The 23,523-nt window shown below is 40.2% G+C and overlaps 1 protein-coding gene across 1 annotated transcript in view; it reads right to left on the bottom strand.

Annotated features, from left to right (window-relative positions):
* Positions 1 to 23,523, bottom strand: part of LOC109933312 (WIZ zinc finger) — a 116,343-nt gene that overhangs the window by 19,265 nt on the left and 73,555 nt on the right. Inside the window, exons 8-9 of the mRNA XM_048617828.1 lie at positions 16,947 to 17,501; positions 14,100 to 14,588 (exon numbers count right to left, since the gene is read on the bottom strand). Coding sequence (XP_048473785.1) covers positions 14,100 to 14,588; positions 16,947 to 17,501 — 1,044 coding nt within the window. The remainder of the gene's footprint in view (positions 1 to 14,099; positions 14,589 to 16,946; positions 17,502 to 23,523) is intronic.

Genomic DNA, 23,523 nt, shown 5'->3' with positions numbered 1-23,523 from the left:
GCCAGCCTCCATTGGTATGAGAGAACCACTTAATTAGCAACTGAAAACAGAACTGCCAACCACTGACGTACAGGCATGCTGCATTGCACAGTCCAAGACAAGTTATAATTCCACTAGCTGTACATGACCAGAAATTAAGAATGAACTTTGAAAATGAAGCATGCAAAATAAGACATTAATTTCAAAAAATTAAAGAGGAGGATAGCAAATGGTCTGGCAGAGGAAGTAACCATTCCACTGTTACGCCAAAGCAATTAATCCTGCTTGGGGCAAGAGCACTCTAAGCCAGCGCAGCCAGAACCAGGATTTACTATTTTGTTCTATGTGGCAAGTTCCCAAATCTAACAAAACCTCAGGGGATACACAATAAATGGAATAGGGAAGTCTCACCCAATATTCTCCCCGCCAATCCAGTTAATTTGAGCCAATTTGCAAAGCAAACAAAATACATTAAATGTATGCACTCCTTCAATCTACAAATCATTAACAAATATGACAGGCAATCGTAATTTTTAATGACTGAGCTGTGATCCATCTTAAGCAAGGTCTGCTCTGCATAGTGCCACCAAACTTTCTGTTAACTGGAATTATTGACAACACAAGTGGTACTAGTGAGGATACTACTTCTATCCCCACTGAAGACTGACAAACTCTTTGTAACAAGCTGTTTGGAAGGATCCCCCGAGGTCATGACCTTGAGAAACGTGCACTGGTGCAGGTACTTTCTTTATATTAAAAGGTTATTGCAGTTTAAACAAATCCAATCAATCAATTATTAATTTTGCTTTTTTAATTTTTTGTACTCTCCTGTCTGAGACTCAATCATCAGTTGAATATATTGAGTTACCAAGGGAAAGTGGTATTGATACCATGGAAAATGTTTTCCTCATCCTCAAATGTAATGTTATCCTCAATCCACACTTAAGAATTGGCGAGAACAGGCAAGTTATTGTTAACACTTCGCAATTCATATAGCACTTGTAACATTACAAAATTATCCAAGACGTTTCACACAATTATCAAATTAAATTTGACACCACAGAAGGGTATGCTCAATCAAATGATCTTGCAGCCTAAAGAGGAAGGATTGGGAAATGGAGAAGTTTAGGAAAGGAATTCCCTAGAGACTGGGATTAGGGTTTGAAGGCAGGGCCACCATCGGTGGAATGATTAAAGTCAGGATTCCGCACGAAGACAGAATTGGAGAAGCACAGATATCTTGGAGGGCTGCAGAGCTGGAGGAGGTAGGGTCAGATGGGGTTACAGTGAGAGATTTGAAAACAAGATAAGAATTTTAAACTGGAAGTGGTGACAGAACAGAAGCCAATGCAAGTCAGAGTACATGTGGATGATGGGTCAATGCGATTTGGCAACGTTACAACGTCAGGAAGTTTTCTTTGAGGTCAAGTTTGCAATGGACAGCATGTGGGAAGCTGGACAGGAGAATATTGAAATAGTTGAGTGTGGAGGTAACAAAGGCATGCATGAGCATTTAAGCAGCAGATCAAATGAGGCAAGGGCCAAGTCAGATGATGTTACAGTATTGGATGCATGGCTGGAACACAACTCAGGGTCAAATACAATGCCAAGATCTGGTGCAGCCTCAGACACTCAGGAGAGAGGGGAGAAGTTGGTGGATAGAGAATGGAGTCCGCAGCAGTGACTAAAGGTTCTCAATTCCTGGTAAGGGAAAAGTTAGAGTATTTCATTTCCTATGAAGACTATTTAAATTTCCTTCACTCTACAAAAGTGCAACTGTATACTAAACTCCCTGTCTTTCTTCTCCTGCTGGGCTATGCCTCTACAGAAAGTGTGATTTCTCTCCTGGCTTGATCAAAAAACAAGATCTCATTAATGATTCTATTGAACTTCATGGGCATCACAACTGACCCAAATATTTTCCAAAGGACTCACTGGTCAATACAGTGAGGGTATACTGGTGAATTTATTTACTTAATCCCCAGATGGGAATGATTGAAGATCCACAACAGCTAGAATCAGTTAACTAAGCAAATGCAGCTTCAAGCTGGACATATTCTGGTCTGTATGGCTTATCACATTAGCCCATGAAGGAGTAGCTTCATTTTTAGGAAGATGAAGCTAAGATAGGCTATTTAAACCTCTTGACCTTTTATTCAGCCTCCATTTACAGCAAACATACAGAGGCAAGGATAGAAAACAAAGTGCGTCAACTCTGAATTGATCTAAATGGTCTACCCTCAAGTGAGACTTTTCCAAGATTGGAGGAGATTCGCCAATCTCTCAAGAACAAATGCAGAACACACTGGTGCCTCAAGCACACATCATAAATGCGATCAGCACAGCTAAAGAAGATTAAGCATTCATTATTTTATTGTTATTATAATGCACCAAAACCCTTAAGCAAGTTATTTAGGGAGATCTGTACTCTATTTCTGCACTGCACAACAACAGTATAAATATCTCACAGGAAACAAAATTAGGTCACACAGGAGTGCCAAATAAAAACATAATAGATCTTCCATGAGATCTTGGAACCTCTTAACCAAAACTACAATATGGTAATAATTACCTTAAGGGCAAGAAATTGTAGACCATAACTTGAAATCAGCATAATTAGAGTTCTGGAGAAGGAACACAACAATGCCTAGGCTCAATTTTTGATTCCTTTCACAAATTTAATATTGGAAGATGCTCATTTCTAGGGGTCAAGGTTTCAGTTGACTCACTGCAGACTAGTTATAAGATTCATAGTTATACAGCATGGAAAGAGATCCTTTGATTCAACTCGTCCACACCAACCCGATGCCCTAAACTAGTCTAGTCCCATTTGCCAGCATTTGGCCCATATCCCTCTAAACACTTCCCATCATGTACCCATCCAAAAGTGTTTTAAATGTTGTCATTCTACCAGCCTCCTCCACTGGCAGCTCATTCCATACATGCACCACACACTGCAGGAAAAAGTTGTCTCTCAGGTCTCATTTAAATCTTTCCCCCTCTCACCTTAAACCTACACCCTCTAGCTTTGGACTCCCCTACTCTGAGAAAAAGACCTTGGCTATTCATCCTATCCATGCCCCTCATGATTTTATAAGTTTCTATAAGGTCACCACTCAGCAGGGAGACCAGAATTGAATGCAGTAATCTAAAAGTGGCTTCACCGATGTCCTGTATAGTTGCAATATGACGTCCAAATTCCTACACTCAATGCACTGACCTATGAAGGCAAGCGCGAGAGATTAATATTTTCATCTGTTTAACATACATTGCAAAACCACAGTACAACCCAGTGTTCCTGAAACAGATCATGGCCCTGGAAATGTGCACAATGCTTTACGCAAAAAAACCCATGTGTAGCTTCTGTGCTGATCTTCAGATAGAATGATATCCTCCAATCTTCAAGGAAATTCTTCAACAAAGAATGAGAAATACTTGACACTTGATACAAGTCATCCAACTGAACATTTCATTGCTCCAAAAGAAACCTCAAGCAGAACAAAGAACTTCTTTCGAATCAAACGAAGATTTTCTAAAGATTCACAAGTTTGAATCAGCCTACTCTGGAATATAAAATTAAAAGGCTGACTGTTATCCCTCCCCAAACAAAAACAAACAATACTTGCAAGATGTCTATCCAGAAGGGGGAGAAGAGAGAGCGAGCACTTGCAAAAGCACTCGACTGCATTTCACCACAACAGAAGGATAGTTTCATAGCAATGAAGCAAACACTTATTTTGTCTTACACAAGCACAATGCACTAAACTGAATATTTGTTAAAGCCCCTGTTGGGAAATTCCAAACTGCTGTAATTTCCTCTTGAAAAAAATGCATCTGGAAGTATTATAATTATGTTGCTTTCCCTTTTTTGGTTTGAATTTTTATTTTAAATGGGAAGTCACAAACTTTATGGATTCTATCCCTCGAGTCTCATATTTAATCAGTCTATTATCAAAAGACAGTTTTATAGTGAAAGGCAAGTAACTTGACGGCACTCTTGGAAAGGTTTACAATCATTGGATAATGTTAAAAGGCTATAAAAGGTCACTAATTCTATAACTCTCCTTCAGTATTTCCATGCAAATTCCCAGCTATTGACTACTTTGGATGATATTTTACACATGATGTACAAACCTCCATTTAAAATAAAAATCTGGATTTTCACTAAGTTTATTTAGCAGGTTTACAGTTCTGATTCACCTTTTCATTAAACATATCTGAAAACTTCAACCTTTGCTTAAAAATGAAATAGTGAGCACAAGATTGGCTAATCACATCTAGAAAGTTTTGGCTGCTGCTACTGAACATCAGCTGACTCATCTAACATAGCAGTATCCCCAAACACAAAGGTTGGAATGACAAAACCTGCACTTCCTCTACCAGGTACTATAGTTCAGGTGGCCTTGATGCTGAAACCTTCACATATCTACCTAACTGGCAGCAACAAATAAAAGACAATGATATTATTAATGTATACAATTGGGGATTTTTAAAAAAAACATTAACCACTGCAACTCCCCCTCTCCTTATTATACACATCTTAAATGTGGTCCCCAAAGACTTGTTTACATGAAAACAGGCATGAAGTGAAACTTCTCAAGTGAGACTGCTCAGAGCCCAAATCAAAATCTTAATCTCTTTCAAACGTTGACCTGCTGGTTTTGAAGTCTTTTCCATGCTGATTTTAGCTACTTGTGTATGCAGTTTTACATGAAAACAAATGAGGTAATTATGTGTAGCTTTGAATTTATCACATCAGAGACAAAAAATCCAGTAAAATAAGCCATTACATGCTTTAAAAAAAACCCACCAAGGCATTTTGCAACAGATAATAACATTTTGCAACAACCCAAACCCCCAAAACAGTCTCTACTGGGGAGATGTTGGCGAAGTGGCAATGTCACGGAATTAATAATGCAGAGGCCCACGCTATTGTTCTAGGGACATTTACTCAAATCCAACAAAAACTGACGATAGCAATTTAAATCCAGTCTTTAAGACCTAAGAAATAGGCACAGGAGTAGTGTATTCAGCTCCTTGAGTCTGCTCAGCCATTCAATAGGATCATGGCTGTTCCAACATTCCTCGCATCACTTTCCTGCCCTTTTCCTGTAACCCTTCATTCCCCTACTGATCAAGAATCTACCTCAGCCTTAAATATACACACGGACTCTGCCCCTACAGCTCTCTGTGGCAAGGAGTTCCAAAGACTCGCACTCCTCAGAAAAAAAATTCCTCCTCATCTCAGTCTTAAATTGGCACCCCCTTAATGCCCTCTGGTCTCAGGCTCTCCCAAGAGGGGAGACACCTTCCAGGCATTTAGTTGTTAAGAATCCTCTACGTTTTCAGTGGGATCACCTCTCATTCTTTTAAACTCCAATGAGTAGAATCCCAGCATGCTTAGCCTTTGCTCATAAGACAATCCCTTTGTACCAGGGATCAGCCTTCTCCAAAGAGCCTTCTCCAAACTGCCTCCAATGAAGTGATAACTTCCCTTAAATAAAGGGGCCAAACTGCTCACACACTCCAGATATGGTCTTGCCAGCACCTTGTTCGGTCACAGTAAGGCCGAAGGGCCAACATTCCATCAGCCTTCCTGATTACCGCATGCTAGCTTTGCTTCTTCTGCACAAATGCTCCAACTCCCTGTGCATCGAAGTTTTCTGCAGTTTTTCTCCATTTAAATACCGTTCTTTTGTTCTTCCTTTCAAAACAAACAAGTTCACATTGATTGAACAAAGAACAAAACAATACAGGAACAGGCCTTTCAGCCCTCCAAGCCTGCGCCGACACATTTTGCCCTTCCATACTAGAACTGTCTCCACTTGCAGGATCCGTATCCTTCTGTTGCCTTCCTATCCACATATTCGTCCAGGTGTTTCTCAAATGCTGCTACGATGTCTGCTTTCACCACCTCCTCTGGCAGCGCATTCCAGGCACTCTCCACCCTTTGTGTGAAAAACCTGCCTCGCATATCTCTTTTAAACTTACTGCACGCCCACCCACTCCCACCATGCACCTTGAACACGTGTCCGCTAGTAATTGACCTCTCCACACTAGGAAAAAGCCTCACTTTCCACTCTATCTATGCCATTCACAATCTTATAAACTTCTATCAGGTCGCCCCTCAACCTCCGGTGTTCCGGTGAAAACGAACCCAGTCTATTCAACCTTTCTTCATAGCTAAAATCCCCCATACCTAGCAACATCCTGGTAAACATTTTCTGTGCCCCCTCCAAAGCATCCACATCCTTCTGATACTGTGGCGACCAGAACTGTAAGCAAGATTTCAAGTGCAGCCTAACTAGCTCTAAAAAGCAGCAGCATAACTTGTCTACCCTTATACTCAATGCCCCTTCCAATGAAGGCAAGCATGCCAGAGGCCTTTTTTACTACCTTATCTATCTGCACTGCCACTTCAGTGATCTGTGGACCTACACAAATAGATCCCTCTGCATATCAATACTCCTAAGGGTTCTGCCATTCACTGTATAATTTACACCTTTACTTGACTGTCCAAAGTGCATCACCTCACATTTGTCCGGATTAAACTCCATCTGCCATTCTTGTGCCCATGTCTCCAACTGATCTATCTTCTGCTGTATCCTCTGACAATTCCTCTCACTATCTCCCGCCAAGCTTCGTATCATCTGCAAACTTACCAATTAGACCAGCTATGTTTTCCTCCAAATCATTTATGTAGACCATGAGCAGCAGAAGCCCTCGCACTGATGCTGGTGGAACACCACCAGCTGCAACCCTCCATTCTGAAAAGCACCCTTCCACCACTACTCTGTCATCTCCTGTGACTAAGGCAGTTCTGCATCCACCTTGCCAGCTCACCCTGATACCATGTGACTTCACCTTTTGTACCAGTCTGCCATTAGGGGCTTTGTCAAAGGCTTTAATGAAGTTCATGCAGACAACATCAACCGCTCTTCCCTCAATCATCTTTGTCATCTCCTCAAAATACTCTATCAAGTTAGTGAGGCACGACCTCCCCCACACAAAACCATGCTATCTATTGCTAGTAAGTCCATTTGCTTCTACATGCATATAGAGCTTGTCCACAAGAATCTTTTCCAATAATTTCCCTACCACGGACGTGAGGCTCACAAGCCTGTATTTTCCTCGATTATCCTTGCTACTGTTTTTAAACGATGGGATAACACTGGCTATTCTCCAGTCCTCTGGGACCTCACCTGTGGCCAAAGAAGATTCAAAGATGTCTGTCAATGCGCCAGCAATTTGTCCTCTTGCCTCCCTCAATATTCTGGGATAGATCCCATCAGGACCTGGGACTTATCTACCCTAATACTTTAAGACGCAGAAACCTATTCCTTTTTAATAGCAACTTGGCTTAGGAATTCAAAATTTCCATCCCCGAGATCATCCTCCACCAATTCCTTCTCTTTGGTGAATACTGACACAAAATATTCACTTAGGACCTCACTGACCTCTTTTGGCTCCACACATAGATCCCCTCCTTTGTCCTTGACTGGGCCAACCCTTTCCTTGGCTACCCTCTTGCTTTTTATGTATGTATAAAAAGTCTTGGGATTCTCCTTAATCCTGTTTACTAGTGACTTTTCATGACCCCTTTTAGTCCTTCTAATTCCTTGTTTAATTTCTTTCCTAATTTCTCCATATTGTATTCCATTCGCCAACTTCTTGCCCATTTACGTGATAGATCAATGTCTCATCGGAAACGGTTTGTATCCCTAACTGAATTACAAAAAACTGGATTTGACTATTCTTAATAATATAAACCTAATTCAATGGCCATGTGTTAAGTGAGGTAGCTAAAATCAAGCAAGGAGGTCAGCACTAAAACTAGCAGCAGCATTCCCATGCTTTGAATCGAGGAGGAGGAGAAAAAGGTAATGCTCCTGATTACTATTCAGCAACTACCAATTTGGAGACAGTGTGTGTGTGTGTGTGTTGGACAGGGAACGGACTGGGAGCAATTGTAAAGTTGTCTCCCTTCTGCTGATACTCATCGTCTACAGTCACAGTTGAAGAACCTCCACTTGGGACAAAGTATCGGCAAGTTCCAAGCATGTCTCTAACAGTTGATGCCTTAATTATTCTTTAAGGAGGCCAAGAGAAAGGAACCAGGACATCAGTCCAATATCTATTGAGGGAAAATTATAGTTTCTACTTAAGGATTGAGTGACTGAGTGCTTGAAGAGACATTTTAATCGGTTAGTGACAATCAACAGATGTGTAAATAGCGCATGTCAAATGAACCTATTGACTGCTTTAGTTATTTCCTCAAAATAATCCCCCCACCATGATCCTTAACAGTAATGCTCTGCTAGGCTAGATCCTCAGCTCCTACTATACACTCTGTACACTCCAGTGTGGGGCCAAATTCCACCCCAACTCCATTTACAAGTTTGCTGACAACACCACCATTGTCCGTCGGATCTCAACAGTGACAAGACAGAATACAGGAAAGAGATTGAGTGTTTAGCAGCATGGTGTAAAGGCAACAATCTCTCCATCAACGTCAACAAAATGAAGGAGTTGGTCACTGACTTCAGGCACGCCCCTATCTGCATCAACGGTGCTGAGGTGGAGATGGTCGAGAGCATCTAGTTTCTGGAAGTGATGATCACCAGTCTCTCCTGGTCCATCCACATTGATGTGTGTCAAGAAACACGACAACATCTCTACTTCCTCAGGAGGCTAAGGAAATTCGGCATGTCCACAATGACTCGTAATTTTTATAGATGTACCATAAAAAGTATCCTATCTAGATGCATCACAGCATGGTATGCCAACTGCTCTTCCCAAGACTGCAAGAACCTACAGAGTCGTAAACACAACACAGTCCATCACGTAAACCAGCTATTCACCCATTAATTACCAATATTTCCGGCTGCCTTGGGAAAACAACTAACATAATCCAAGACCCCTCTCACCCCAGGAATACTCTTTTCCACGCTCTTCCGTGGAAGAACAGAAGATATAAAAGTTTGAATACACGTACTAATAGATTCAAGAACAGCTTCATGCTCGCTGGCATCAGACTTTTGAACAGACCTCTCAAATGTTAATACTGATCTCTCTGCACCATCACTGCGACTGTAACATTTTGTTCTGCACTCTGTTTTGCTACCCTGATGCTGTTTGTATGATATGATCAGCCTGTAGAGCACGCAAAAGAACTTTTCATTGTGTCATGGTACATGTGACAACAATAAATCTATCTAAATAGTCTATGGATGCAGCTTATAGAGACTCTGAGAAGGTAAATTATTGATCTGGTTATGTGACTTGTTAGGTGACACAAAATAGAGTGTAAGTAAACATGACTAAGTCCTCAATTTGGAAGAAAGCAACAGGCAGTATCCCACAAGGATCCTCAACCATTCATTGTATCTTTAATGACTAAGGTAGCGGAACAGAAAATCACATATCCAAGTTTGCTAATGACAACCAGATTGGCTGCAACTAAATAGTGTAGATGGAAACATACAATACATAAAATTACAAAGTGTCATTAATTGAAAAGTCAGCAGAACTGTGGCAAAGAAATTTCAATATGTGTAAGCATGAGGTTATCCATTATGGCTCAGAAAGGATGCAACAGAGTAATTTTAAATAGTGAAATGCCAAGAACAGTGGAAATCTAAAGGGATTTCAGGGGTCCTTGTACAAAGATCAGTAGTATGCAGTGATCATTTACATTAAAAAAATTCAAAAGGCTAGTCCTCATATTTTGGAGGGCTGAAGATGTGAAGAGGAAGTAGTTTTATTGCAGCTATATTTAGCGCTGGTCTGAAGTAACCCTGTGCACGGGTCATTTACATTTTCGTTGTCCAGCTGTGAACACACAGTAACTTAAACCATGCCAATTGGCATGGGAACATTTCAGTTACTGTACGAATGCTTCATGTAGAGGAAACATTGGTCTTAAGTCCTGTGCACAGTTCTGAGAATTCCAAATTAGAAAGGATTTCTTAGCTTTTAAAGAGTACAATGTTGATTCGCCAGAATGTTGAATTGTAAGAGGTTATATAAACTAAAGTTGGTATTCCCTGTAAAACAGAAAAATTGCCCCAGAAATTAGTACTTTGAATGGAATTAATAGAGCACACAGAGAAAATTCTTCCATTGACACGGGAGTCTAAAAAGGGATATAGAACTAAAGTAGGTGGAAGAAATAGCAGTACACATCAGCCATAATTTATTTAAATGGCTCCATGGCCTACGGCAAATCCTTCAACAACAACACTATTTTAAAAGGTGCCATATAAATGTAAGCTATACCAGGGGTTTCACAGGAGTATTTCAAAAATGGAGGAAAAATGACAGCATATTTGCAAATACACAAATTCCACTGGTTCTTCTATACCTCGCTTAAGGTAAGTATTCATGCATAATCTAGACAGCGTATTTAACAGATTATTTGACCATGGATGCATTGTACGTGTTGCAGTCAAGTCTGAAACTGCCCTGACACAACAGACCAAAAAAAAATTTCCTAGTTATTTGCCTTGGTAAACTGAGAACATTGTTACTATTGTAATACTAACAATAGTATAACATACAATTCTAATATTAGAGACGTCACAAATAATGGCAATACTTTGTAACAACGAAAATCTTAAATTCTAAAATGTCATTCACAACATATAGAAGGGTAATGATGTGTGCGTTTTAACAAAAAGAATGCAATCACAATCATCTTTGGTCAAGCCACATAATACATTTAATCAAAATGGAGCAGTTGAATGTGATATCCTTTCACCGACTCTGATCTTTTTGAAGACTTAGGGTAGTAATAACTAGCTAGCTGCATTCCTCACACACTTGGTGGGTTTCCGACATTGCTCTCATGCTAGTCTGTTTCTCATGAACCCAAATCATCTTAGTTTACAGAAAGTTGTTCCTCAGCATTTGGTTATCTCTGTGCAAAGTGCTGAACATTTATTGGTAAAGGATCTGACCGAAATAACTTTTAATTAACTACTGAACAACTACATTGTAAGGTGCTTGGGTCTTGTAACTTATATTTTAAGGAAGAGAAATAGGACTACCAGCAACTTAAGGATTCAAATGATAAAATCCAGCAAAGAAACCTAAACTATTATCCAACAACCTATCAGTAACTCCTGCCTATCTGTAATTTATTTTCTTTCACAGCTCAGAGAGGGGAGAGTTATTTAATGTTTTAGGTAACATTATTATGTCACAGTGCAGGTGTAAACTCTAGGTGCACTGACTATAAATTATTACAGAATTGGATTTTCTGAAATTTTCCAAATATGCGCTCAAAGCAGGTAGGTGCTGTGCTAGCTATATATTCAGGTATTTAGATATTCAAATAAAACATTCTGAAACATGGAGCATGAAAAGTCCTAAATAAATTCATGCCTTTATTTATTTTGGATCAATTAGTGACCACAGACAGAGGAGAAGTAGGCCATTCAATGAGATCATGGTTGATCTGATAATCCTTAACTCTACCCTCCTACCTTTCCCCCATAATCCTCGATTCCCCCACGATTTCAGCCTTGAATATTCTTAATAACCCAGCCTCAACAGACCTCAGAAGTAAAGAATTCCATAGGTGCATGGAGGTTCACCCTCAGAAGAAATTCCTCATCTCTACCTTAAAATCGCAACCCCTTATTCTGAGATTACGCCCTCTAGTCCTAGGCTCTCCTACAAGGGAAAACAACCTCTCTACAACTGCCCTGTCAAGTCCCCTAAGAATCTTGTATCTTTCAATGAGGCTGCCTCGCACTGTTCTGTATTCATTGGAATACAGGCTCAATCTACTCAATCCCTTCTCATAAGAAAATCCCTCCATATCTGGCATTGACCTAGTGAATCGTCTCTGGACTGCTTACAATGCCAGTATATCTTTCCTTAGGGCCTGAAACTCTGGTTTAACTCCCATAGGATAAACATAATTATTTAGACTTTTCTGCTGGCCAGGATGGACTTTGTGTGTACTATTAACATGGTACTTTGAAATGACAGCTGCTCTCACTATTCAAGTTTTCACTGAGAGCATGGGGCATTAGGGAAGGAGAAGGGTGAGCAAAAAATGCTCCCACTTCCATCTGTTCCCCTGTGATCCTGCATCATGGCAACCATGATTATAAAGTCAAGACTTGGCTGTACAAATCAAAACCAGAAAAGTACTGCAAGATTGCTAATGTAGAATTAAAGATGCCTTGCTGCAGTTGTATAGACCCTTGGTGGGAAATGCACCTGGAGTATTGTATGTAAGTTAGTCTCCTTATCCAAGCAAAGATATCTTTACCACGAAGGGAGTGCAATGGCAATTCACCAAATTAATATCTGTGATGGTGGAACTGTCTCACGATGAGATATTGAGGATTACATATCTTAGTGTTTTGAAAAATGATATAAAATGAGTGAAAATTCTGGGAAATCAGGGAATGAAAAGGTGGATATAGATCCAATGTTCCACTGGTTGGTGAACTAGAACCAAGGGGTAAATTTCAGGATAAAACTGATTTAAGACTGAGAGGAGGAGGAACTCAAAGGGTGATCTCTACACCAGAATTCTCTGAAGCTCAATAATTTGACATCCAAAACAGACATCAGTAGGCTTCTGGAGACTAATGACATTAGGAGATATGGAGACGTTGTGGGAAAACATCATTGAGATGCCATGATCTAAAATATTAGGAAGGCTTGATGGACTGAATTGCCTACTCTTGTTCTTAAGTGCAATCCAGACTGAGTTACAACTTTCAAGACGGACAATAAGAGGGATAAAGAAAGTCTTAAGGGAATAAGACAATTCATCCTGGATGCTTCAGAATTTTAGTACTGTACAGCAGCATCCCTTTATGGTAAAGATATCTCTGATTGGATAAGGAGACCAACTTATATTCAATACTCCAGGTGCATTTCCCACCAAGAATGTATACAACTGCAGCAAGGCATCTTTAATTCTGCATTATCAACCTTGCAGTACTTTTCTGGTTTTACTTCTGAATGCAACTTCAGTTGTAGATTAGCAGAGGTTGAAAATAAATCACCATCGCCATTCCTAGTAACATTAGGAGCACCAAGAATACACAGTGGGAAAAAGACTAGGGGACTGTGACTAAAGTTCTCTGACAGCCTGCAAAAGCAGAAACAGGCCAAATTGCCTCTTCCTTGGCTATAGGATTCTACTACTCTAAACACACTATTCTTTGATTCACTGTCCCAGGTGAAAACTCTCCAACCTCTTTGTCTTTCAATTTTAGGGAAAGGAAATAGAGCAATTCTGGAAAAAGTCGCTAGAAATAATTTCTTCAATACTGGTTCATAAAAATTCTAAACCTATCTTGAACAGTATATTTATGCTGCACTTAAAAACGCATGCATAACTAGTCAAGAGATTTTAACTGACAATCGTGAAGATAAATAAAAGTACAACTCATTGCAGTGGGCATCAGTATCAATATGTCAATCGTTGAGCATTATACAATGAACTCATGTCAAAACAAGGTGGCAAATACCAAAACAAAGATAGATCAGACATGAAATTCTCTTGAATTTGCCATCACCGGAACAGAAGTTACTCATTTTTCTTAGGGGCTTACAATAATTGACAAAACTACGTAAACATTATCGCTATACCGAAATACGAGATTGTATAACCTGCCAACTGATTTACATGGGGTCAGGTACGTGTTCCTTTAATAGCAGACAACTAGAGGGTACTCATTCAACCCGTACTGCCTCATCCAACATTGAGATGTAACTCAGGTTTGATGGTTTAAATAAGGGTTATATAGTTAGCTGCTGCCACAATGATCATGATCAGTCAAGTAGTCCTGGAGATTATCTATTTATCAAACTAAGCCCATCACCCACTTAGCCTTTTGTGGTTTTGGAAAAGCAAAAACATTTTTATAATAATTAGATGTCCTTACAACTTTTTTCGTAATAAAGAAGCCTTATGTTAAAATTAAATGGAAGGGCTTCACAGGAACTGGCTCTTAAAGTGGTAGGTCATAACTGAACAGCCTACACCTTTAAGATGAGAACACTGCACAGAAACAAGTGACCAATTGGTTTTTTTGTAGTTCTTTTTAAATTCTATAAAATATTTGCTCAAATACTGAATACAAACTTACTTCTCTTTTTCTTTGGATGTGGCTCATCGTCCTCAGATGGCATAGAGGAGCTCGGGGTGCACTCAGTAATGCTGCCTTGGCTCAGATCTGTGGGGATGTAGCACTCTGTCGGAGGCATTTTTTCTGTCTCTGGATTCTTCTGTACCGGTGAGGCCGGAAACCCCAGCTCTACTGTTTTGGGCTGCACTGGCTCCAACTTCACTGTCTTACCCCCTGGCAGAGAACACAGGTCCCCCGACAGCTCTTTAACCACAGATTTGATATTGTTTCTGATGGGTTTTGGAAGAGGGCGGTCCTGCACACAGTTCAGGGAAGCACCCGTGCCAATGTTGGGCTTCTGGCGGATCCATTCCCTCAGGGTGTCTATCGGTGAACCGTTGATGTGCCATTCAGTCACCCCGAACTGTCTGAGATGGGCTCTGGCATGGCTGGCTAAAGCTTTCCGGTTTTCAAAGTAGTGGCCGCACAATTCGCAGCAAGTATCTGCGGCTGCAGGGAAGAGACCAGGACACAAATCAATGTGTTAATGTGACTCTGGCTGTTTAGTGATGCAGCCATCTGTTTAAGCCAAATTAATGTTCAACAGTCCTGATGGCAAAGACTGTGGTTTTCTCTGTGCTTGCCAAATTAACCATGTTACAGCTCAGGATTCTAGTCAGGCCACTGAGAATGTGCCAGCACATAAATGCTTAGCCACTTTCATTCCTGTGCTCTTTTCCTTATTGAAAAACTATTGAGTTTCCTTTTAAAGTTGACTATGCTTACCCCACTGGTCTGGGTAAAATTCCACAAACCTCTGTGCCTTTTCCTATAACTCAACCCATCCTACACATTTTGAACACCACTCATGAATCTCTGATCACCTTTCGGTAACTTCGATGAGAAAAAGTCCCAGGAGACAATGCTGGAATTTGCAAAGAGGTACATTATAACAGATTCCATTTTGGTTCTGGTGGGTAAAGGAAATGGTCAGTGAAATGCTAAGCAGGAATAGTCCTGGAATGGAGTTAGCTGATCTCCTTTAAGGAGAGCAGTGGGAGCACTGTAACGTGAGTTGAATTCTTATGGGGGTGGGGTGGGCACTAAAAGAAAGTTTGCTCAGATTCCCATTCTTTCTCACAATACAATGACCTGTACTAGAAAATATGCATGTGAGGTCAAGATTAAGTTCAGTTGCGATGCCATCTGTGGTTAAATCTGTGGATAGTTTAGGGTTCTCCATGTGATGGATGCACTCACAGAGGACTGCGCCCACCCTTAGTCCTGTAACTCAGCAAGAGTTAGTGCCTTAAGGAGACAGAGAGAAACTGGAAAAAAAAACAGATAAAACAAGAAAGCGTCTTTTCACAATGGTAATTATTTAAAGATAGTCTTTTATTCCGCATCCTTATACAAGTGAAGTTCCCATTTATTTCTTCCACCAGCTTTGAATACTCAGTACCATTAGAAAATGTGGAATTGTGAACGATTTCACAAGAATACATGCAAGATAACAGTAAATGGGAAGGGCATCATTACAATCGAAACCCCTGATTATGTTTAATGGGATGGAAAAGCTTTCTCATCTCTAACTGAGTTACTCCCCCTCTGGCATATTTCTAAAGTTAAGAATTAAGCAGAATTGAGTAAATACAGAAACTCAAAATCGAGAACTTCTCCCAGAGTACAAAGGTATTCAGGTGGAAGTTCTGGGTCAGCGACAACATCAGAATGTAAAAGATTTGGAGCCCAGTACTGGCCAATTTTTTTTCTTAACAGCAGGAATAAATAATCCCTTTGGGATCAGTAAACCTTGTGAACTAATTTGTCTCATTGCTAATGTGTTGAGAAATCCAGAAAACTTCACCTTGTCAGATATATTTCTTCACACGCCAGTATCCTTTCAGTTGTACAAGAAACCTTCTCTCCAGGGAAGCTGTATAAAGCAGCCCGTGCTGCTGTCCTTCTGCATTAACCGAGCTGAGCTTGACTGTGTGACCACGTCAGTGTGCGCCATACAGAAAATCGCAGCGAACCACAGCATCAATGTCAATTTTGCCTCATGTAAGAAGAAATTGACATCTTTCTGAAATATTATTTTGGGAGGAAACTGAACAAGATAACAATCCATAAAGTGGCTGGTAGAAGATTGTTACAGTTATCTGGCCCCCAGTAACACAACTGATAAAAAGAAACCACAAAATTGGATTTTTTTTTTTTTTGAAAAGGTGTCTTAGTTTTGTACAGAAACTATCCTTCCCAGCAGGCACCCCAACCTGGTTTGGCTCACTCAATTCTAGTCTCATACTACGTTGACACTTAATGCATTCTGAAAGTGGCCTAACAAGCCAGTCACGTTAAGAAGGCAGCTTACTGATTTCTCAGGGTGAGTGAGTTGCACAATAAACAGAGCCCCATATCATCCACATCCTGCAAACAGATCTAGGGGAAAGAAAACAAAAATCAAATAACTGTGAACCTTCCAAACTCCTTACTAAGATGGGCCAGGAACTATAGCAATCACTCACAGTAAAACCTGGGCAAAAGCGCAGCATTTGCAGAGTATTGCATTTGCAATGCGCTGCACCATGACTTATAGCAGGATTCCTGCACAATGAGCTCCCCAATCTCAGCTGTGAGACTCAGAAGATGCAGAGGAGAAACAGCAAGCAATTATGCCACACCATAGGGAAGAGAAAAAACAAAACAAAACAATGAAGTCTGGGTATCTCTGGAAATTTTTCTTGCAAGCAGCAATGCCAGGAGGTACAAAGGAGTTACTTATCTGATGACCAACTGATTGTACTTAAACGTACAGCCTTATCATACCAAAGAGAAACTAAGAGTATTCAAACAAGTCTGCCTTACCTATTACTGGACTCGTTGCCACCTTCTCCTGCGGGGACCATGTGGCCTTTGGCTTAAACAAGCCTGACCCTGGAGCATAGCTGGGTTTCAATTCTGGTGTCAGATTTCTATCATCTAGCATGGGTTTCTTTAGTGGTGCAGTTGACACAAAACCCATAGGTATCTTCTTGCCCAGTGGTGACCCAGTCGCATGTTGGCTGCTGGGCATATAAGTTAACACTTTTCTTGCTGTGGATGTCAGGTGCTTTTGCTGCACCTCCTTGCCAGATGACTTAATAAGCTGACCGAATGGCTTAGAAATTGGCTTCTCCTCGTACAGGTAGTTTTCAGGATCTCGTTGCAGTTCCTGCTGCACTGATTCATGGCTAAGTGGCTCAGGCTTTCCTTTCCTCTTCATCAGCTCCTTCAGCGTATCAATTGGTGAACCATTCACAGTCCACTCTGTCACACCAAACTGTCTCAGATGTGACCTGGCATGGCTCGATAGCCCTTTGCGATTCTCAAAGTATTCACCACAGAACTCGCAACGGACATCCTTGTTGGGTTGGTCAACTGCTACAGAACAAAAGAAAACAAGACACTTAATTGCTGAGGGTACAAAGGAGATGGTGAGGTGAACTGAGTTAAAATGAGGGACAGCAGTAACAGCAAATGACCACCCAAGTTTCTCATGTCACCCAGAGATAGTAGCAGTCACAAACATGTTAAAATTGAATGCAAGGACTACCCTTTCTGTGTGACATGCCAATTTCCCACAACCACCCCTGCGGCCTCCTAAGCAAGATTACCATTTTAGAGCCAACAAAGGTCAGACTATAAAGTCTGTAATATGGGCATAGCCATGCTATCAACTTAAGATCTAAAAACAGGTGGTGGAAATAAGGACTTTCACACTATTAAATCAAGATTCAAAACCCAAATCCCAGGAAATAAGCCATAATTTCCATTTAGTTCTCTTTTGATCAAATAGCCATTTTTGGAAAACACCTAACAAGTGTGATCACATTCAAATCAAAATCACACTGATAGTCCTTTATTTATGACCAGAGTTATGAATTAAAAAAAATTAAATTTATCAGTGGTGTACGATTAGCTGAATAGAAATAACTGCTCTACATTAAAAGTTTAAAGCAAAGCAGTACACCATAGGGCTGTCTCTCTAATATTAATAACTTATAATTTGACATCTCTGATACACTAAACATTGTAACCTGTACAAAACTATGCACATCCTCCTCCACAATGAGGAGATAGGAGAAGAGACTTCTTTACACCGACATGGGCAGGTGCAATCAGTCTGCTGGTAAATGATAACATGTCCTAAGCTCCAATAAGCCAGACAAGGGCATTGCTCTCATTCACTGCGGCTCAGCAATTTCATAAACACCAGAATCGTATTCAGCATTTGATGGAGACCTCAAGGCTGTTGCTTCAAAGGGAGTTTGCTCACTGAAACTTTTCAAACAACCTATCGTCTTCTTCAGACGTCACTATTTAGTATTCAGCCATATGTCATAAACTGTCATGACTATGTGACAAGGTTAATATGAATGATTAGTAATTTCAAAGCTCCCCAATAAGAAAGGCAGTATGTAAAAGGCCAAGAGCTACGCATCAAAATTTAAAGGGGAAACCCAAGATCCAAAAGGCAAGGAATTCAACAGTCTCAAAACACATAAAAAGACTGAAAGGGCGCCACTGTATCACTGATTTGGAATAGAAAGTTCGAGGATGTCATCTTGAAATCAGGTTTTGTCAATGCACCATCACGAGAGAAAATAATAACTTTAATGTTGAATGAATAGGAACTTCCAGATAGCACAAAAGGTGATTCTCAATGCAATGTAAATGGGGCATTTGACCCAGAGGAAGAGCAAGTTGTCAGTCTAACAGAACATCCACAGTAAAATATTTTTGATGGATATGTCTGACTCCTGAAAAAGAAGGTATCCCCCCATCAGTTCTACACATTATCACTATCATTTTCTAAGTTTTCATTTATCAAATCTAAATGGAGAATTCATTCAGAGAATGGAGCTCATTTCTGCCAGGACATTTACTGCAGTATTCAGGATGGCTATAAAATCACATTTGAAGTATACAAAAATAAACATACAACAGCGTCAAATCTGTAATAAGTCACTGCAGAAAGATTGGGATCCTATCCATCTGACAGAATAATTTTACTATCTGGCTGGAAATGCACTTACCGTTGGAAATCTAGTCTTGTGAAAATGTTAAGAACATTAGTTACACTAAGTATGGATTGAGAATTTAAATTGGATGCTGGATCAGGGCTCAGTCATCTTTCCCTAGTGATGGCACGCAATCCTATCAGATTGCACTCAACATCTGGGCCAGGAGCAAAGACCTTCAGCCACAATTCACTTAGAACATTTCTTTCAGACCATGTTGCCAGAACAATTGTTTTCTGGACATAGGGAAAATGCATGGGTGAACCAAAGGTTACACAAATATGTGCAACTGTAACCGATAACCTGGTCCCTACCATGTGGCACTCAAATCCAAAGCAAGTTGAACAACTGTAAAGTGGTAATCTCAGTGAGATTATAAACCAAATTGAGGGTGGGATATGCCTTAGCTCATCAGAAAACTCAGTTTCCACTTAAAGTTCAAGGAAGCAAGGTCTGCACGCAAAGACAATTCCTAGCAATGCTTCAACAAGTCATGAGGCAAGTTGGCTGAATAACTGGTGCAACTTAATAGAATTTCTCATTACTGCTAGACGAATCTTACAGAATGAAACCCACTTATTACAAACCTGATTGCCAAACTCACTTCTCTTTCTCAAAATAAGCAGAAAGTCCTATTCTCAGCAGAACACATGGATGTCAAAAACTTATTCCAAATTTCACCATCAAGTAGAACTGGATACGAGTATTCTATTACCACGACTTTAACAGATCTTCTGTTATTACCATTTACATCAAATAGTGTGACACACAAGTTTACTTTCTATGTCTAGAAATGCCATAATTAAGCCCAAAGTTTAAACTATTAAGGCTAGAATTAAACTGAAACACAGCTTGGGTAAATACTATGCAATCAAAGCAACTACAAGTGGGAAGTCCAGAAAAGGAAATCCATCCATGGAAAGCTGAAGACCTGATATGACTGGGGGTAATTTGCTAAAGGCCAAATGTGAATCAGAAATGCACAAGCTGCAGATAAAGAAAAACTATAAAATCAGATTTTGTAAACAAATCAGTCTTTTGGTTTTGTAAAATTCACTGAAAACCCCAAGTGATTGCGACATTGTCAATGAAATGGTCATGGTTTATGCCAGTCTACTATGTATGGTACATGTCACCAGGAGCAATGAACAGTTTAGTCACTTCAGAATGCAACATGACGGTGCATTTAATAAAATGTACAGCGGGAGTAAATCTATGACCTCTCTCATGTCAACAAACAGAAGATGAAAACCTGCTTGACTACTGTCTCGGCAATATTCATAACTCACACGTTTTTTTTTTCTAAAAAGTGCAATGCAAGGAAACAGGGACAACTGTCCTCTGGTGATAAACAATATCTATTTCAAGGAAATGTTAAGAACTGAGAATGCTCCAAAATCAAGAAATATCCAACAGACGACAATGAGACAGAAGCTAATATCAAAGATAACAAGGTGTAGAGCTGGATGAACACAGCAGGCCAGGCAGCATCAGAGGAGCAGGAAAGCTGACGTTATCTCAGATTCTCCAGCATCGGCAGTTCCTACTATCTCTGTAACAGCTAATATCAAAGCCTGGATAGTTTGATACTTCACAGGAATAACTGAAAACGTTGATCCAAATGGGGATGCTTGGTCAGAAAATTGGCAACACTCGTCAATAACTGCTCAGCTAAAACACACGCCAATAGCATGCAAAGCATTAAACTAACTTTTTTCCCTTCAAGTACCATACCTTAATACAGCCAATGAATAAAGAGATTTATTCATAGAAAATTTTGAAAATTTACAACACAGGATACCATTTTGCTCATTGTGCCTGTGACAACCAAAAATGAGCTACTCAAATCAATGAAACTAGGCTGTGTATGAATCTGCTTAATAAATTGATACAAAGGTGCCAAGTCAGCCTGGTGACAACACAGTCAAAACTGTATTAAAAGACAACAACCATAAAATCTTAATTCAAAAGAATACTGACAGCCACTGACGTCAAAGAAATATTCACAGAATATCTAATGACGGAGGTCCACTATTTTAAAAAAGACCGTAAACTGGAAAACAAGGGAAATTTAAAACTAAAAGAACTACGGATGCTGGAATTCAGAAACAAAGACAAAAACAGAAATTGCTGGAAAAACTCAGCAGGTCTGGCAGCATCGATGGACAGAAATCAGAGTTACGTTTCAGGTCGACTGACCCTCCTTCAAAACGGAATTCTCTCCTGGATCTGAAAAGTTAACTATGATTTGTATCCACAGATGCTGCCAGACCAGAGTTTTTCTAACAATTTCTGATTTTGTCTTTGAAGGGAAATTTAAAATTGCTCTACGCTTCATTTTAACTGTAAACCCGGATGAGGGTGACAATTTGTGTGAATTCACAAAGGATAGCAAAGCTGCCAATAATCTAGTTTTTGCTTGCAAAAAGAGTTCATAAGCCGATGCTAATGCAGACACAAAGCAAGGAGTGCAGCTCAGGACTGGCTAATAAAGATGTCATCGTCTCAGCGAAGAGGGGTGAAAATGATGATAACCTGAAACAGGCAAAGTAGTAGGTGGGAAGGAGTGTAGGCATTAATTTCTCAATTACAGCCAAAAGGAAATCTAAGGATTTAATAAGTTACAAATGTGAAATTGAAAAGAAGTGTCACGTTTGAAATGGTTTACTTAAAACCGTACTTCTAATAAGCAAGGATATTGATGCAAACTAAGGGGAAATTTAAATTCAGTCCCCTGTGCTGATAAATTATATAAAAGCATATTCTCAACATGTCAAAACTCAATGTACTTTGATTTAGTGACATTTTCACACGACCGTAAGCCTCATGCATTTTTGATGAAACAGTCTCCTCCTCTCTCCTATCAACAGCAGACTCCTATCCAAGGAGTCACGCTGTGTTCATGCAAGATTACATATTCAGACTGGTGAGAATGCGCTACCCAATTCCATCTCAACTAACATCCAACAGAAATTGTGGTCATGTACAAACTTAGAGAAGCAGTCTTGGTTAATTCTTTTCTCCTGTGAAGTAGTGAGGTTTCCTTTCAAGTCAGTCATACCAGCACAGACCAAAAGGATCAAGCCACAAGACTCAGGAGCAAAATTCATGGAATCATCATGAAATCCCTACAATGTGGAACAAGGCCATTCAGTCCATTGAGTCCACATTGACCCTCCAAAGAGCATCCCACCTAGACCCAACCTCCTTACCCTAGCCCTGTAACATGGCATTTCCCACCTAGCCTGCACATCCCTGGATACTATGGGCAATTTAGCATGGTAAATCCACCTAACTGCACATCTTTGGAACGTGGGAGGAAACTGGAGCAAATCCACACAGACACGGGAAGAATGTCCAAATTCCGCACAGTCGCCTGAGGCTAGAATCAAACCCGGGTCCCTGATGCTTTGAGGCAGCAGTGCTAACCACTGTGCTGCCCAATGAGGCCATTTAGCCCTTCAAAACTGTTTAATTAGGAAACGGCTGATCTGATAATACTTAACGTCACTTTCCTCCCTTTCCCCATAATTCTTGAGAAATGTAAATCTATCCCTGTCTTAAATACATTAAGTGACCTTGATAACTATGTATCGTAAAGAATTGCACATCCTCAGAGAAAAAAACTCCTCATCCCTCCCTTGAATGGGTGACTCCTTACTCTGGTCCTAGACTCTTCCACGAGGAGAAATAACTGTAGCACCTACCTGTCAAGACCCCTAAAGATCTAGTACGTTTCAATAAGGCCGCCTCTCATTCTAAATTTCAATGAGTTTAGGCACAACCCACTCATCCTCTCCCATAAGAAAATCCCTCCATACAGGGGACCAACCTAAAGAACCGTCTCTAGGCTGCATCTGATGCAGTACATCTTTACTTGGATTAAGGGGGACAAAACCGTTCACAGTACTCTAGATGTGATCTAACTAGTGTCTTGTTAGCAAGACTACTCTATTTTTATTCCTTTTGAAATAAAGGCCAATATTCCAACAGCCTTTCCTAATATCCACTGAACTTGGACACTAACTTTTTGAGGTGCATTCACTAGGACTCCCAAATCCCTCTGTGCTGCAGTTTTCTGCAGTCTAGCCCTATTTTAATAATGCTCAGCTCTTCTATTTTTCCTTTCAAAGTATATAACCACACATTTTTCACATGGTATTTCATCTGCCAAGCTTCTGCCCACTCACTGCTTTCCAGATCTCTCTGTAGGCCCTTTGTGTCATCCCTAACATTTGCCTTCCCACCTACTTTTTTGGCACCTGCAAACTTGGCTATAGTACATTCACTTCCATCATCCATGTCACTAATATATATTGTAAATAATTGAGATCAAAGCACTGATCCCTGTGGCATTCCACAAATTACAGGCTGCCATCCTG

The sequence above is a fragment of the Rhincodon typus genome, chromosome 38, assembly GCF_021869965.1.
Source record: "Rhincodon typus isolate 14 chromosome 38, sRhiTyp1.1, whole genome shotgun sequence".
NCBI classification, from domain to species: Eukaryota; Metazoa; Chordata; class Chondrichthyes; order Orectolobiformes; family Rhincodontidae; genus Rhincodon; species Rhincodon typus.
This window is presented reverse-complemented; position numbering and strand designations above follow the sequence as displayed.